Below are 15,339 nucleotides of genomic sequence, written 5' to 3' on the forward strand. Positions count from 1 at the left end.
TGCCGCGTCCGGGTCCGGGGGCTGCAGAGGCGGCTCGAACTGCTGCTCTGGTGGCGGGGCCCGCGGCCGCTGCCCGCTGCCCACCTCCAGCTTGTCCATGCAGCTGATGCGCACGGTCCCGTAGAGCACCTTGAGGATGCCGTGCATGCCCGGGTGGTCATGCAGCGGGATGGAGGTGCCGCTCTTGAGCAGGAACACGCCGAGGCTGAATCCGTCGGTCTCGCAGATGTGCATATAGGTGACGGGCGGCAGGTTGGGCCGCAGCGGCTGCACCGTGGCCTTACGCGGGGAGATGTTCAGGTCCTCCGCGCGGACCTGGGTCAGCAGGCTCTTCAGCTTGCTCAGGTTCTCCGGGAAGCCCTGCGGTATCGGCGCCTCCGGGCCTGGCGCCTCGCCGCGGTCGGAAGAGCTGCGGCCGCCCCCGCTGCCCCGGAAGGTGAGGCACGCCTGGCGGGCGATCCGTTGGATCAGGGAGGCCATGTTGTCTCGGGGCATGCCCTGCAGTTCCTCTGCGTGCCGAGGCCGCCCCCCTCCGCCCCCAGCTTTCCTCCGCCCCTTGCGGTCGCCGGCGGCCGCCACGGCTGCCCGCAGCCCGGAGCGAGGCTGGAGGCCCCGCAACTACCGGTCAGTCGGGCGCGCGGCACTACAGCCGCCAACCTCAGCAGCCACGCGCCGGCAACGGCCGGGCGTGCCTGCCTCGCACCCCCTTTGGGCGCGCACGCGCACGGCCCACAACCCGCACTCACGCTCTGGGAGCAGGCACCGGCTGCGCGGACGGTGGCGGGCTTTGCCTTACGCCAGAAGCTCCATTCATGCGGCCCGCACCTACGACGGTGATCAGGCGTTCCCGGCGCCCTGCAGAGCATGCTGGGACTTGTGGTCCGGTATTCCGCATGCGCTCTGAGAGAGTTCCCTTTGTCATCTGGAAAAGGGAAGGATTAGATTTGTGGGTCATAAATCGACCTGCATTACGGTTCCGAGGTGTCTGCTTCTTAGAAGAAAGGCGAATTGGGGCAAAAGAGAAACCGCCAATTAACTACAATTCCCGGCATTCCTCGGCATGTTGGGGTGACGCACTTCCGTCGTCTGGCTTGTGGTGTAGTGCAGACTCCTGGCCGTCACCAGAACCGGGCAGGAGGGTCGTTAACCTCCTGGCGCCACTCCGGCCTAATACGCCCTCCAAGGTCGTTTTCCTGTGGCCTTAGCCCTGGGAAGGAGGCTGTTGAGTTAACTTTAGCTCCTTGTGGCCGCACTGTCTGCTGGACCGCGCTTTCGTAATCTTCTGTTTCTGAGGAGATGAGAGGGTCACCACAGTTACTCCCCACAGCCGTCCCCAGCTGTTGTTTGCATCAGGGTCTGATTACGCTGCTCTTCTGGTTACAGAGCACAGTAGTATATATATATATATTTTTGCTGGAGCTTCAGAGGACATTTGGTCACTGATTCTGTATACTAACTGTTATCAAACCTGAGTTTGCATAAGAAACACCTGGTTAGGGGAGAAGGGGAGTTATTTTAAAAATACAGAGTTCTGGTCTTCGTCCAGAGATTGGTTCACGAGATGATTCTATGGCATCCTATGAGAAACTGTTGTGAGAGAATCAGGCAAGTTCTTGATTTTAACCTTAACCCGAGTTTAAAGTCCTTTTGGATTTCCTAAGCTAAACATGGGTTTCTTACTCATTTCGTAATTGGAGTGGTTTAGTAAATTCTCCCTAATTAAAAAAAGGCATGCTCTTTTAGTGGGCTATGTAACCTATCTAATGAGCACTCAGTATATGCCAGGCGTTGTGTTAGGAGCATTATGTAATGAATATACTAATCCTCATACCAGCTCTTAAGAGATAGGCATTATTATTATTCCCAGTTTGCAGATGAGAGAATAAGTTGCAAGACGATAGTGAATTATTGCCAGGGCCTAAGCAGCAGTGCAGAAATAAGTACAGTTTTATCAAAACCAGCTGTTTGAGTTGGTGTTGAAAGCATTAAACGCAGAATTAGGATATTGTTTTTCCAGCCTACTGTGCTACTTAACAAGTTGTCTGTCTTTAGCAGACTTCACCCTTTTATGTCCTCAGTATAGTCACTGTAGAATCTGGAATCAGAGTAACAGACATTCTGAATTCTCCTTACTCATCAGAAAACCCTGCAAAGCTTTCAAAAGTAAAGATTTGGGGGTCAAACCCCAATTCAGAAGAACTGCTATGAAGCCCAGAGTTTTTATTTTTAAGATGCTCCTTAAGTGATTCTTAGTTGTCAGCCCAATTTGAGAACCACTGATTTGTAAATAGTGAATCAGTTCTTAATATTTAGTGATTTTCATTGAAGATAGTGATTGATTTAGAAAAGCAATTTTAAGATTTATTTGTTTTCAGGGTTGCCATGTCATTGTTACTTATATCTGGTCATGTACAGTGGTCCTTTGAAAGAACACAAACCACTATGCACTGCGGCTGCTCAGTTGTGTCCAACTCTTTGAGACCTCATGTACTGTAGCCCATCAGGCTCCTCTTTCCATGGGATTTTCTAGGCAAGAATACTAGAATGAGTTGCCATTTCCTCCTCCAGGGGAATCTTCCTGACCCAGGGATCAAACCTGTGGCTTCTGTGTCTCCTGAGTTGCAGGGAGACTCTACTGCATGAGCCATCAGAGAATCCCTGTCATTGTTAAGGTACTTAAATATACTGTCAAAATTCACCATGTAATGAAATTCCAGGCAGTCTTTTTCTAAAGTGAGGAATATTTAAGAGAAAAATGCCCTCTATCCGTTTAAAAATCTAAAATAAAAATTTTATTTATTGATTTTAATTCTATTAAGGTATAATTAGTGGAAGGTATAGACTCCATGGGCTTCCCAGGTGGCACTATCCCTGGGTTTGATCCCTGGGTGGGGAAGATCCCCTGGAGGAGGGCATGGCAACCCACTCCAGTATTCTTGCCTGGAGAATCCCATGGACAGAGGAGCCTCATGGGCTGTGGTCCATAGGGTTGCCAAGAAGCAAACACAACTGAAGTGACTTGTACAACACAACCCATGACTCCGTAGATCACAGATTTTAGTAACATACAGGTGTATTTGATTTCCAAATCTGTTACTTCATAGTAGTTGTCTGTACTTATTTAGCTGAAGCTCATCTATAAAATAGAATATTAAGATACATATGTAAAACGCTGATGATAGCATTTAGAGCATAATAACTCTTATAGTAGTAGCTATTATAATTTGAAAGTTGCTAAAAATGGTAAAGACCAATGAATTTAAGTAATATTCAGCAAATATTAAAATGGAATTTGCTTGTCTTGAGAATTAGCTTCAAGGTAGAGATTTGAAAAAAGATTATTGAGGCTTCCCTGATGGCCCAGTGGCTAAGACTCCACACTCCCAATGCAGGGGATCTGAGTTTGATCCCTGCTCAGGGCACTAGATCCCACATGCTACAACTGAGAGTTTGTATGCTGCAGCTAATACCCAGTGCAGCCAAATAAACTAATTTTTAAAAACTTTTCTTTAGAAAAAGATGATGTTTACTGGTTAACCATTTACCTGGTAATACCATTCCTCAGGTCCTTGCTGTTTATTGTTTGGCCAAAGAGTTCAAAGTTTCCTAAGACCAGGATCACCTGGAGGTATTTATTGAATGTACAGATTCTCAGATCATCTCAAAATCTGCATCTGAACCTTTTGCACGTTAAAGTTTTTAAGAACTGCTAAGTGTCTTTAAGGCATATGGTACTTTTTTTGAAGGCCACAAACAGGCTACTTGTCATAATTCCTTTTTGAAACTGTCTTTAAGGACTGCTCTAATGGATGGGCTCTATCCTAAGTGCTTCTGCCCTTAAGAAGCATTTTATTTGGCCTTCTGCCCCACTGTCAGTAGCATAGGCTGACTGAGTTTCTATTACCATTAACATCCTTCTTTTTATGCTCCTTGTTCTATTTTCCTTTGTGTTGCAGTATAGATAAATGAAGAAAAATGTGAAGACCGAAAGACATTCAGAAAAGAGCAGACAAAAGAGAAGTGATAGTGAACAAGTGCTAGAAATACAAGACAGAAACAAGATTTGGGAAAAATTTGGGATAGATGGAATCTATCATTTGATAAATAGTGAGTATTTATTGGGTACCAGCATTGTTCTAGACTTTGGGGATTTGACAAGGAATATCTGAATTCTCTAAAAGGAATTTACCTTTAAGTGTGTGTGTGTGTGTATCTTGGGTATGGAGGTTGTTACATAATACAAATAAATGAGCAACATAATTTCAGACAGATGAGTTTATGAAGACAAACAAGGTGGCAGTATGATACACTTGGGTGTGTATGTGTGTGTGCTGTGTATTACTGGGTTGTCAGAAGTGACCAGAAGATAACATTTGAGCTGCTCCTGAGTATTAAGGAGTCAGCCTTGGAAAAATCTGGTTGTCAGAGCATTCCAAGACTAAGAAAAATAGTCCTAAAGGATATTAAACAGAGTATTGGAGACTGTGACTTTGACCAGGTGGAAATGAGCTTTGTGAATTGGAAACAAATGAAGGCTGCTGGGGTTAGACTATATGGTGACATTCAGAGTCACTGGGGAGAGATGAAGTGGGGGAGGCAAGCAAGGACCCTATTACACAAGCCTCATAGGCCCTTCTTAGGGGGTTATAGGGAGTTGAGGGCCATGGTAGTAAGTTGGGTTTTATTGAAAGTGTAGTGAGAAGCTTTCAGAGCGCATTGGGTAGGAGAGTTACTTGATCTGTTTTATACTCTCTGAAAAAGAGATTGATGGTGGGTGGAATGTAACAGTATAGAAACCCCAATTGAAGGCAGTAATCTAGAGAAAAGAAAAGTAGTGTAAAGATTAGGAATCTACTTTGGAGGTGGAGCTGACAGGGCTTGCAGATGAGCTGTTGCTTTGGCAATCTCTTTCTTAAAGTATATTCTCTCCACATATTCTTTTCCATGAGTTGACAGCTACGTGGTGGTAGGTAAGGTTGATAAAGCTTAAATCTCACTTCCAGCCCACATCTAACTATTAAATTTAGGAATGAAGGAATCACACAGAAGCATGAGTAAAGCTGATTTTTTTTTTAACAGTTGCTTAATTAATCATGAAGCAAGAAGAATTGGAAGAACCCCCAGCATACAGACACACAGACACAGACAGACAGACAGACACACACACGCACAGCATCTTAATTCTACTTTCTTAGTTATACCATTGCTTCATATTTTGGGAACTCAGCTAGTATTTTAATCTTTCATCCTTCTTTCTCTGGCCCGCTTCTTTATGAGGACTCATTTTACTTAATTCACAGATAGATCACCTTCTGACTTTTTCTCAAATCATTTTTCAGAAATTTTGTCCATCTCTCTATCGCACTCAGACCCAGTCAAAAGAGTACTAAGATACTTACATTCTCAAATGCTCTTGAGTTCCTAGCTTATATTAGTTTTTTGTTTTTTTTTTTAAAGTGGGCAAGAAGATTTCCTTTTTTTCCTGGTAGTTCTTGGCCAGCTTACTCCTATATCTGTCTTTTAATTTAGTACAGAACATGGTAAATAAATTGATAAAAATTTCTACTTTTGAACTCAATTATATTTGAAGTATTTGGGGTTTCTAGTATAGCTTTCAGTTTTTAAGAAATTTAGCATATATTTTTCATCCATTATCATGAATGAATGTTAAGTTGTAAGAAAAAATAAATCATTGTGAAGGCAGAAGAACTGGTTCTCGGCATGGCAAGCATATGTATTCTTTTTCATCTCATTTATCTAAAATTATAGCAGCATAACTCTCTTATCTCTGTCTATCTCCACTAAGGTCTTATAAAGTAACTGCTTCATTCTACTCTGATTTAATGTTGTGTGGTTATCTGAAATCAGATCACTTTGGTGTATGGGCTCTTTATTTAAATATGCTGAGCCCAGGAATTTGTAGTGTTCAGGTCACACTTTAGGTGTTCACATTGCACTAAAAAATTGTAGAGGTTGTGATGTGTGATGTAACTTTGTTTTCTAACCATATGATTCTACACACTGATGTATGTAGGGTTGGGATGGAGAAGGATTTAAACTGATTTCTTTTTCTCTTCTTTGCCATTCAGGCAATGGGAGGCAAGGGAAAAAGAAATTCAAAATTGGGAGCATGCAGAGGGAGGTTGAGGAGGAAGGAAAAAACAGATGTGTCTTTTGGAAGTCAATAATGGAACGTTTTTGCTACGTTCAGTCTGAAGCACTGCCAAAGGCTAAAAAATAATGGAGTGGGTAGCCTGTCCCTTCTCCAGGGGATCTTCCCAACTTGGGAATCAAACCACGGTCTCCTGCATTGCAGGCAGATTCTTGATCAACTGAGCTATCAGGGAAGCCCTTGCTAAAGGCCAGGTATCACCTGTTTTTGGAGGTGACTTAAGATGATGACAGCCACCTTACCAATTTAATATTAGGAAGGTTTTCCTCTTCTCCCTTAAGTAGTTCAATTATTGTAAGACCCAAAATAGTTCTGAACTGTAAATTAAACCTAAGTACCCTTTACCTCTCTTAATTAATTTCCCCCCAATTTCATGCTTGTTTTTCTTTCCCTTTAAGAAGACATCGGCTATCTCCACCTCCTCCGCTTCCCCATCTGTCCTTTTCCTCTTGGCTGAAAGAAAGATTTTTTTAAACTTTGTATTTATTTTAATTCATGGATTTGAATCGCAAGTAGTGAAACAGTTGATGTTCATCTCCAAGAGGCAGTGAAAGGGAAAATCATCCTCTTTAACTTGGCAGAAAAGAAGTTAAACTGGATGTTCATTGCTAATGCCTACCTGAAAAATGACTGTGAAAGGGGCAGAGGAGCGCTCCAGAGTTGTGTGTTCTTATAGGGAACAAATGCTATAGCCCAGAATCAAGGGGAGTGAGGATGGAAAAACTCTTCTAATGAAGTTGTGCTTTCCTGGGACATGACTTTCTCAATTAGTCATTATTGCTTAATGACTTATGATCCATTGATTTAGGATCACATACTACAGGGAAAAAATATCCAGATGCAATTCAGCTGCTTGGATTAGCTCTGATTAATAAAATCTACCATAAGTTTATCATCTTTTCAGTTGGGCAAGGTAAACAATGAGTTTTTTTAAAAAATGTACTCCCTCGAGTGTTAACCTGAGAATACCTCCTGGGACATTTGACTGACTTTATATAGGGACACTATCTATATGTGTTGCTTTGGAGGAGTAAAATGCTACTAATCAAAGCCTTTTGAAAATAAGCAAACAAACCAAAAATCTTATCCAGTTAGATGGACAGCATTTAGAAAAAGCCTAAGAAATGACAGCATTATTTGAAAATGGAAAGCAGGAATCAAGGAAGAAAGAAAATAGACTCGCAGAATACCAGTTCTCCTTCTGGTTCTAGCAACCCAGTGGGTGACTGTGGGTAAGTCATTCCACTTCTTGGAACCTTAGTTCCCTTATTTATAAAATGAATAATTTAGATGATTTACTACCTTTCTTCCAGCTTAAAAAAAACCTATAAATTGAAAATATTATATGAAATTAAATAATATAATTTCATCCTGTGAAATACTGCAGAACATTGCAAAAGACACATTTAAAAATGTATTTTTAAAAACAACACGTGAAGAGAACCTTCAGTAACTTGTATATAGCGATATCTGATTTCTCCTTTGTGTCTCTGTTGTCTTTCTAAAGGAGATTATCTTGAAATTTCCTGAGTATAAATTATTGAATAAAATGAGCATGAGCTCTTGTTTAACACTATTGTTATTGTTAAGCTTCAAGAATTTTTTAAGGAAAACTTTTTTTTCATTCTAAGCATAAATTATGCAACAAGAGTGCCATGTATTGCTATTGGGAAAAGCAAAACAGGCCTTGAGTTAACTACTCATTTCAACAGGACCTGCTGAGGTAATTGACAACTAACATCATAGCTCTAGAAATTCCTGTGAGGCAGCAGAGCTTTAGTTTAATTAGGTAATTAGCCCTGGTCAGCCTATAATGAATGCACAAGCAATTAGCAATGAATTTGGGCTGCTAAAACCTATTTTTCTTTTTGTGTTCTTTTGCTTTCATTAACAACTCTAGCTACTGAACAATTTATATCTTCACACTAACAATCAACGTTATCATCAAACTTTTTGCAAGCCATAAAGCAGTGAGACCTGAGGTTGGTTGTACAACATTAAATGATTATGTTAAGTAATGCCATTTATTTGCCTACCCATACTGCTGTTATATTATGTTAAACAAATAGAACTTTTAAAAGAAGTGCACACTCCTTGATTTTGATGATTGCTTTATTTGTCAAACCCAAGCAACTAGTAAGAGATGTACCTCAATTTGGAGTTCTTTCTCAGTGACTTTCAGCAAACTGGAATAAAAGGAAACAGTTCCCTAAATCTACCAAAAGCAAGACCCTCAAAAAACAATTTTTTTTTTCTTTTGTGGCTTGAAGAGTCTTATGTTTGGAAGGGCTTGAGATAGAATTCAGTAAATGAAAGCCCTCGCTTGGCTATCTTTTCCTGTTTGGGGACAGTTTTTAGTCTCATGGATGACAGAAGGAATCATTATGGTTTTCCTCACATTCCTCCACTGTAAGTCTTTCCAATCCAAAATGGCAGAAAGGAAAAGGAGGAGAGGGGAGTGACAAAGGGAGGAGAGGAAGCTTCATCATTGACGTTTTGGATTGACTAATTCTTTGTGGGAGAGCAAAGTTACCAAAAAGGTGGAGGTCATGTTCCTAAGACTTAATGTTACTAAGTGTTAATGTCAAGAAGGCATTTGTGGTGTTCTGGTTCTGGACATGTGAACTGAAATATTACAGTATATTTCGATCAGAAATGGGTTTTGAAAAATGAACATTTTAAGTTTATATGGGAAGATTGTATATCTACAAAGAGATTTAATTTGCCCTATCAGTAATTAGACTGATCCCATTAGAATTTACAGAGTCTGTAATATACAAAGTGTTCTTACAAAGATGCTGTTCTGCTTGTTAATAATCTAGTAATATTTGGAGGAAATAAACCCAATGTTAGGAAATTAGCTAGCCAGGAAATTAGTTAGGAAATTAGCTAGTTTAGGAATTAATTGAAGGAATATATTGCTTACTATTTAAGCAGAATTAGGAATGTATAAACAGAATTTTTCTTCTGATTGGAATATGAACATTGGCTTATAATTTCTTATCTTGAGGCATCCCATCTGGCTGGTCTTAGAAATATTTTTTTCCCCAGCAATAACTAGCAATTAAAGTTTCAGAAATGCCAATTTTAATCAAAACTCTCATTTCCAAAATAGAAAAACTTTTCGTGAACTATATAAAGCCTCTTCATTTTATTCAATTGACTGTTTTGAAAAAGTAATTTAAATAATTCAGAGCCAGAATTAAGATGTTCCAGAAATGCTTAGAAAAATAGTGCAAATCCTTCCAATTATGGTCATTTTTACTCTTACCATGGGCACAGTAATTTCACTGGTATTAATGTTTTTATCATTCATATATCAACTTTAACAGTTAGCTCATGTGAAAGCGGGGTTTCTGTTTCTGCATCATTGATGTTTTGGATTGATAATTCTTTGTGGGGGCTGTTCTGTGCATTGTAGAATGCTTAGCAATATCCATGGCCTCTACCTTCTAGATAACAGTAGCACCAGTTGCCCTCTACCTCACCCCACTGTGATAGCCATAAATATTTTCAACTGCCACCTACCTCACCTCACTGTGATAACCATGTTTTGTTGAGGGGCAGAATTGCCCTCGGTTGATAATAATATAGAATAAGACTGTGACAGTTTCTTTCTTTAAAAGTATTCCAATGTTGAAAAAATTAAGTGTGTTGAATTTGGATGTCTAGATAATCTTTTGTCAGTGAAATCTTAATAGAGATAGAAAAATGAATCAGACCCCTGCTGACCTGCAGTTTGGAGTGGTTTGAGGGACACTGAACGAACACTGTGCTTGCAAATGCCATTTGAGTTTCCCTAATGACAGAGGATGAGATGGCTGGATGGCATCACCGACTCGATGCACATGAGTTTGAGTAAACTCCGGGAGTTGGTGATGGACCTGGCGTGCTGTGATTCATGGGGTTGCAAAGACTCGGACATGACTGAGCGACTGAACTGAATTGAACTGAATGGTTTGCTAGGGCTTCCCTTGTGGCTCAGCTGGTAAAGAGTCTGCCTGTAGTGCTGGAGACCTGGGTTGGATCCCTGGGTTGGGAAGATCCCCTGGAGAAGGGAAAGGCTACCCACTCCAGTATTCTGGCCTAGAGAATTCCACCGACTATATAGTCCATGCGGTTGCAAAGAGTCGGACACGACTGGGCAACTTTCATTTTCAATGGCTTGCTATAGGATTGGAAGTTTGCATTTTTAGAAATTTATTCTTTCCATCAAGATGCAAATATTCAGAAGAGGAGAATCCCTTTACACTAAAACCGAAAGTTTAGTTTTCAGCTAAATACTAGCATGTTATTAAATGTATACCTACTTTTTAAATTTATGGCAAGATCTTTCAGGAAGAGGACCCAGAAGAAAACTACCTTGGGATTTGAGAGTTGGTGGGTGAATGGGAAGCAAACACCATGTGTGGGAAAAGGAGTGATTAAAGGGAGATGGAAAGCACTAAAAAAAGATCCTCTAGACCACATTTTTAGTGGGTCAGGCTGAGTTGCTCTTGCCATGTTTCAGTGTTTGTTTTTTTCCTACTACTGCCTGTATCTTTAGATTCCATTCTTTTTTTTAGAAGCAGGGACTAGTAGTTGGTTGCTTTGTTTTGTTTTTAATTTTAGTGTGCATTCTTTGCCACTCTGTGTTGATAATCCCAAGTTGATTTTTAATTTTTAAAAAGTAATGAGTAAATCTAAAAGTCTAAAGAAGCACTGATTAGATTACCTGACATTTGAACCTATCATCCACACTGATGGAAGAAGTATGAATGATGTCTAGCTTGATTTTCCCCCATTGTTCTTGGGCATTGTTGCCAATCAGTGACTGGCAGTTTCAGGCCTACAAGAGGGCTGCCTGGACCATCTGGCGTCACTCAGTGGGTACCACAGGTGATGGCCCTGTTTGTGGAACTCAACGTCTCATAAGTAGTTGTTCAGGCTAACCCTAACTTTCTAGGAACTTCCCTGGTGGTCCAATGGCTAAGACTCATATGTTGTAACTAAGAGTTTGAATGACACAACTAAAGATCCCACATGCTGCAACGAAGATCAAAGATCCTGACTGTTGCAACTAAGATCTGGCACAGCCAAATAAATAAATATTTTTTAAAAACTTTCTAAAGATTAAACTAATGCTTCATTAAAAGGAGCTTTCTAAAATGTAAGAGAGATGGAGTTCGGATGGCTAACATGCTGAGGCCTGTTCCAGGATATTTTCGTAAGTGCATTAGTAACTTCCACACTGAGCTTCCGTGTAGCTAGAGGATTTCAGTTATTCAGGGTGGATTTTTGTCTGTTTTTTTTTATATGAAGTTACTATATCATGGCACTCAGACAAAGACTAAACCTTTAAGTATAGGTTCTGTTTATTTTTCTTTTATTCATCCAGTGTCATCTGCCTGATTTCTTCCTAAAGTGAGGGAGCCAAAATATATCACAGATCACAGCTAAATTTAGACAACAGGTATCTCCTTTGCAGGGACTTTCAAAGAGCCTGATTTATTTGTGACCATTTCACTGCTCACTATGTAAAGTTATGGACGCCTTGACTAGTTACTGATCTTTTGCCTTCTAGTGGTTAACCCAACCTGTTTTCAAAAGTCCACTTGAATTTGAAAGTAAAATCAAATATTTTTTCTTGTTTGTTTCACCAGTACTTGGTTATTAGTTTAACATTCTACATTGACCTCACTTGTTTGTTTGTTTGTTTTTTCTTTTTAGGTTCTTTGCCTCAAGCTGGACCAAATGGTTCCTCTTTTTTAGTTTTGACTTAAGCATATTATGTAAGCAGTTGTCTTAATATTATACCTGATTGACAAATTTCGTTCTTAACCCTTTCAGCATAATTTTTCCAATTTAGTATTATGTTTTTCCCTTTATTCTCTCAACTCAGATTTTCCCACAAACTTTCACATAGTGTTTTATTATTGATAATAGTAATAATAGTACACTAATATTGATGTATTCACCTTTTCATACTTTTCTTTAGCCTTTTTTCTTCTTAAAAATATAGAAACCTATGAAAATGATCCCAGTCCTGCTTTCAAATATTGAGTTTCCTTGTTCCCCTTAAGGTTGTAATTGTTTTAACAGTATCAGACAAATATATGCATTTACAATTCCATTTGTACAATTTACATTTGTAAATGTAAATTGCATTTACAATTAGATAGTCATTATTTCACAGAGTGATAATCACAGATAAGGTAAAAACATTGAATAGAAGTTTAGATTGTTTCAAAGAAATAGTAAGCAGGAAAAAAACTTTAAAGAGTTTGAATTCACATTACCTTTACTTACCTTACCTTTTATTCCTTATTGTTAGCTACCCAGCCCTTATTTATTCAGCCCTATTTATTACAGACATTGGTAAGTAACTACCAATTTTTTTAAAAAAAGGTGAATAGAAATCAGAGACTGAATATGAAAGCTGCTGATCTAAACTAAGTAAACCCATCTTGGCCATGTCCAGGACAGTCAGAATCATGCTATACTGTTTTTAGGTTATATTTGTCTGAACATACACAGTATGTATTATAGAAATTATCTGGTGGTGTCAACAGAACAATCATGAAATACCGTAAACCAGAACAAGTGGTCTCTTAACTATCTTGAAACTCCATAAATTTTGCAGCAATTCTCTAAATATATTACTGATAGAAAGTATTTTACTTAATAAATTATTGACCAAAAAATTTCCTATGAACATATTAGAAGGCAACACTAGGGAATATATTTGTTTTAAAATTTTCCAAAAATGAACCTGCACAATTTAGTTCCTTGAAAAACTGCTTTGGGCTATGGATCTTACTGGGATTGAAGAATATCGTCACCAAACTTATAAGAGGTAAAATGACAGACATCCTCTGAGCTCACACAGACTGTGCAGATACAAGATGGTGCTCATCATTGTGGGCAGGGATGGGAGAGGGAATTCATTTACTGGATTATACATTTCTTGAGGATAAAATCTGTATCTAATTAACATGTTTCTAGCAGAACCCAGAATAACGCCATGAACATCTTAACATGTATTAGTGTCTGAGGGGCTTATTCCTTTTGCACCCTTTCAAGCAAGCACATTCTAGAAAATAATCATAGAAGAGATAGATAGTAATTGGGAAATGTTCCGGGAAAGTGAGGACAGCACTGCAGGGGAAGGAAAATCTGGTGCAGAGATACTGATTTAATGTATAATTTGTCCAGGTGATGGAAGAATGGATTCTGAATGGCTTTCCCTTTTTGTCTATTAAAAAAGGGGTCAAGGGAAGATAAGGGGTTTCCCTGATGGCTCAGCAGGTAGAAAATCTGCCTGCAATGCAGGAGATATGGGAGACGTGGGTTAGGTCCCTGGGCTGGAAAGATCCCCTGGAGATGGAAAATGGCAACCCGCTCTAGTATTCTTGCCTGAAAAATCCCTTGGACAGAGGAGCCTGGCAGGCTACAGTCCGTGGGGTTGCAAAGTGTCAGACACTATTGACTGATTTGGGGGTAAGATGAACAGTCTGATGGCACTGTCACTGCCCTCCTCTCCTTTCTTTGGTAACGGGTTTGCGTGGGGAAGCAATCTGACCTTGGCTATAGACACTGACTAAGAAGAGAGCACTCTTGCCCCATGTGAGTTACTGCCTAGGGGATGAGCTTTACCTGAGGCCTGGAAAAGGCCTTAGGAGGAGACTGCACTGCCTCATATCTTCTGCTGGTCCTTTGAATTACAGAGAAGCTAGGAGCTTTCCTGGGCCCCTCTTCTGATTAATCAGGTGATCTGGGAAGGCTGCTCTGCAATGGCCAGCAGTGGATGCTGGGGGAAAAGAGCTCAGACATGACAACTTTGATTTCCTGAGAGGTTTTAACTAGAGGGAAATATCTACTTAGTCCTTATTCTACCTTTCAAAGAGAGTTAGGTGAAGTGCCAAAAAGGATCACTATGGAAATGAGCACATTAATCACTGTGGAGACCTCAGAAACTCTGAGGTTTCAGTTATCACACATCTTCAGAGCTGGGTGTGGTTTGGGAAGATAGCACCCTGGGACTGCGTTTGGTGCAAGAAAGCAGTTTGGGGGAAAGCTGCCTAACAATTGTCCTTCAGTGTCCTGCAGATGAACTTGGTTGTGCTGCCACTGTGGTCTGTACCCTCCCACCTTTTTTCACCTTCCTTCTGCACAGTGCCGTTACACACACCCAGAGCTGCTCACTGTATCTCACTTTCGGCTCAGTATTTGGCACATTTCTTCTGGAAACGCTCTTGTTTTGGTTTTGGTACCACAATTCTCTCCTGACCTTGAGTCTCTGCTCTTTCTGGATCCCCTTCATACCTCCTCTCCTCTGCTTAGCCCTTGGTGCTGCTGCTAAGTCGCTTCAGTCGTGTCCGACTCTGTGCGACCCCATAGACAGCAGCCATCAGGCTCCCCTGTCCCTGGGATTCTCCAGGCAAGAACACTGGAGTGGGTTGCCATTTCCTTCTCCAATGCATGAAAGTGAAAAGTGAAAGTGAAGTCGCTAGTCATGTCCGGCCCTCAGCGACCCCATGGACTGCAGCCTACCAGGCTCCTCTGTCCAAGGGATTTTCCAGGCAAGAGTACTGGAGTGGGGTGCCATTGCTTAGCCCTTAAATGGTGCTGTTTGGTTCAGAGATCCTTTCTTGCCCTCTCCTGGGACAATGTTAGTCGTTCTTTACTTCTTTCTGTTTAACCTTACGTACTTAATCTGTTCTCTGATCACATTTCAGTTCAGTTCAGTTCAGTTCGGTCGCTCAGTCGTGTCTCATTCTTTGCGACCCCATGAATCGCAGCATGCCAGGCCTCCCTGTCCATCACCAACTCCTGGAGTACACTCAGACTCACGTCCATCAAGTCAGTGATGCCATCCAGCCATCTTATCCTCTGTCGTCCCCTTCTCCTCCTGTCCCCAATCCCTCCCAGCATCAGAGTCTTTTCCAATGAGTCAACTCTTCGCCTGAGGTGGCCAAAGTACTGGAGTTTCAGCTTTAGCATCATTCCTTCCAAAGAACACCCAGGGCTGATCTCCTTCAGAATGGACTGGTTGGATCTCCTTGCAGTCCAAGGGACTCTCAAGAGTCTTCTCCAACACCACAGTTTAAAAGCATCATTTCTTCGGCACTCAGCTTTCTTCACAGTCCAACTCTCACATCCATACCTGACCACTGGAAAAACCATAG

At 40.9% G+C, this 15,339-nt stretch overlaps 2 protein-coding genes across 2 annotated transcripts in view; both read right to left on the reverse strand.

The window, feature by feature from the left end:
- The window catches only part of ADO (2-aminoethanethiol (cysteamine) dioxygenase), a 5,681-nt gene extending 4,321 nt beyond the window's left edge, over nt 1-1,360 (reverse strand). Inside the window, exon 1 of the mRNA XM_010857437.1 lies at nt 4-1,360. Within this exon, the coding sequence (XP_010855739.1) occupies nt 4-495 (492 nt within the window). The 5' untranslated portion in view covers nt 496-1,360. The remainder of the gene's footprint in view (nt 1-3) is intronic.
- The window catches only part of LOC105001254 (talanin-like), a 161,955-nt gene continuing 147,734 nt past the window's right edge, over nt 1,119-15,339 (reverse strand). Inside the window, 1 exon segment of the mRNA XM_010857439.1 lies at nt 1,119-1,288. Coding sequence (XP_010855741.1) covers nt 1,119-1,288 — 170 coding nt within the window.

The sequence above is a fragment of the Bison bison genome, unplaced genomic scaffold (genome assembly GCF_000754665.1).
Source record: "Bison bison bison isolate TAMUID 2011002044 unplaced genomic scaffold, Bison_UMD1.0 scf7180017864380, whole genome shotgun sequence".
Taxonomy (NCBI): Eukaryota; Metazoa; Chordata; class Mammalia; order Artiodactyla; family Bovidae; genus Bison; species Bison bison.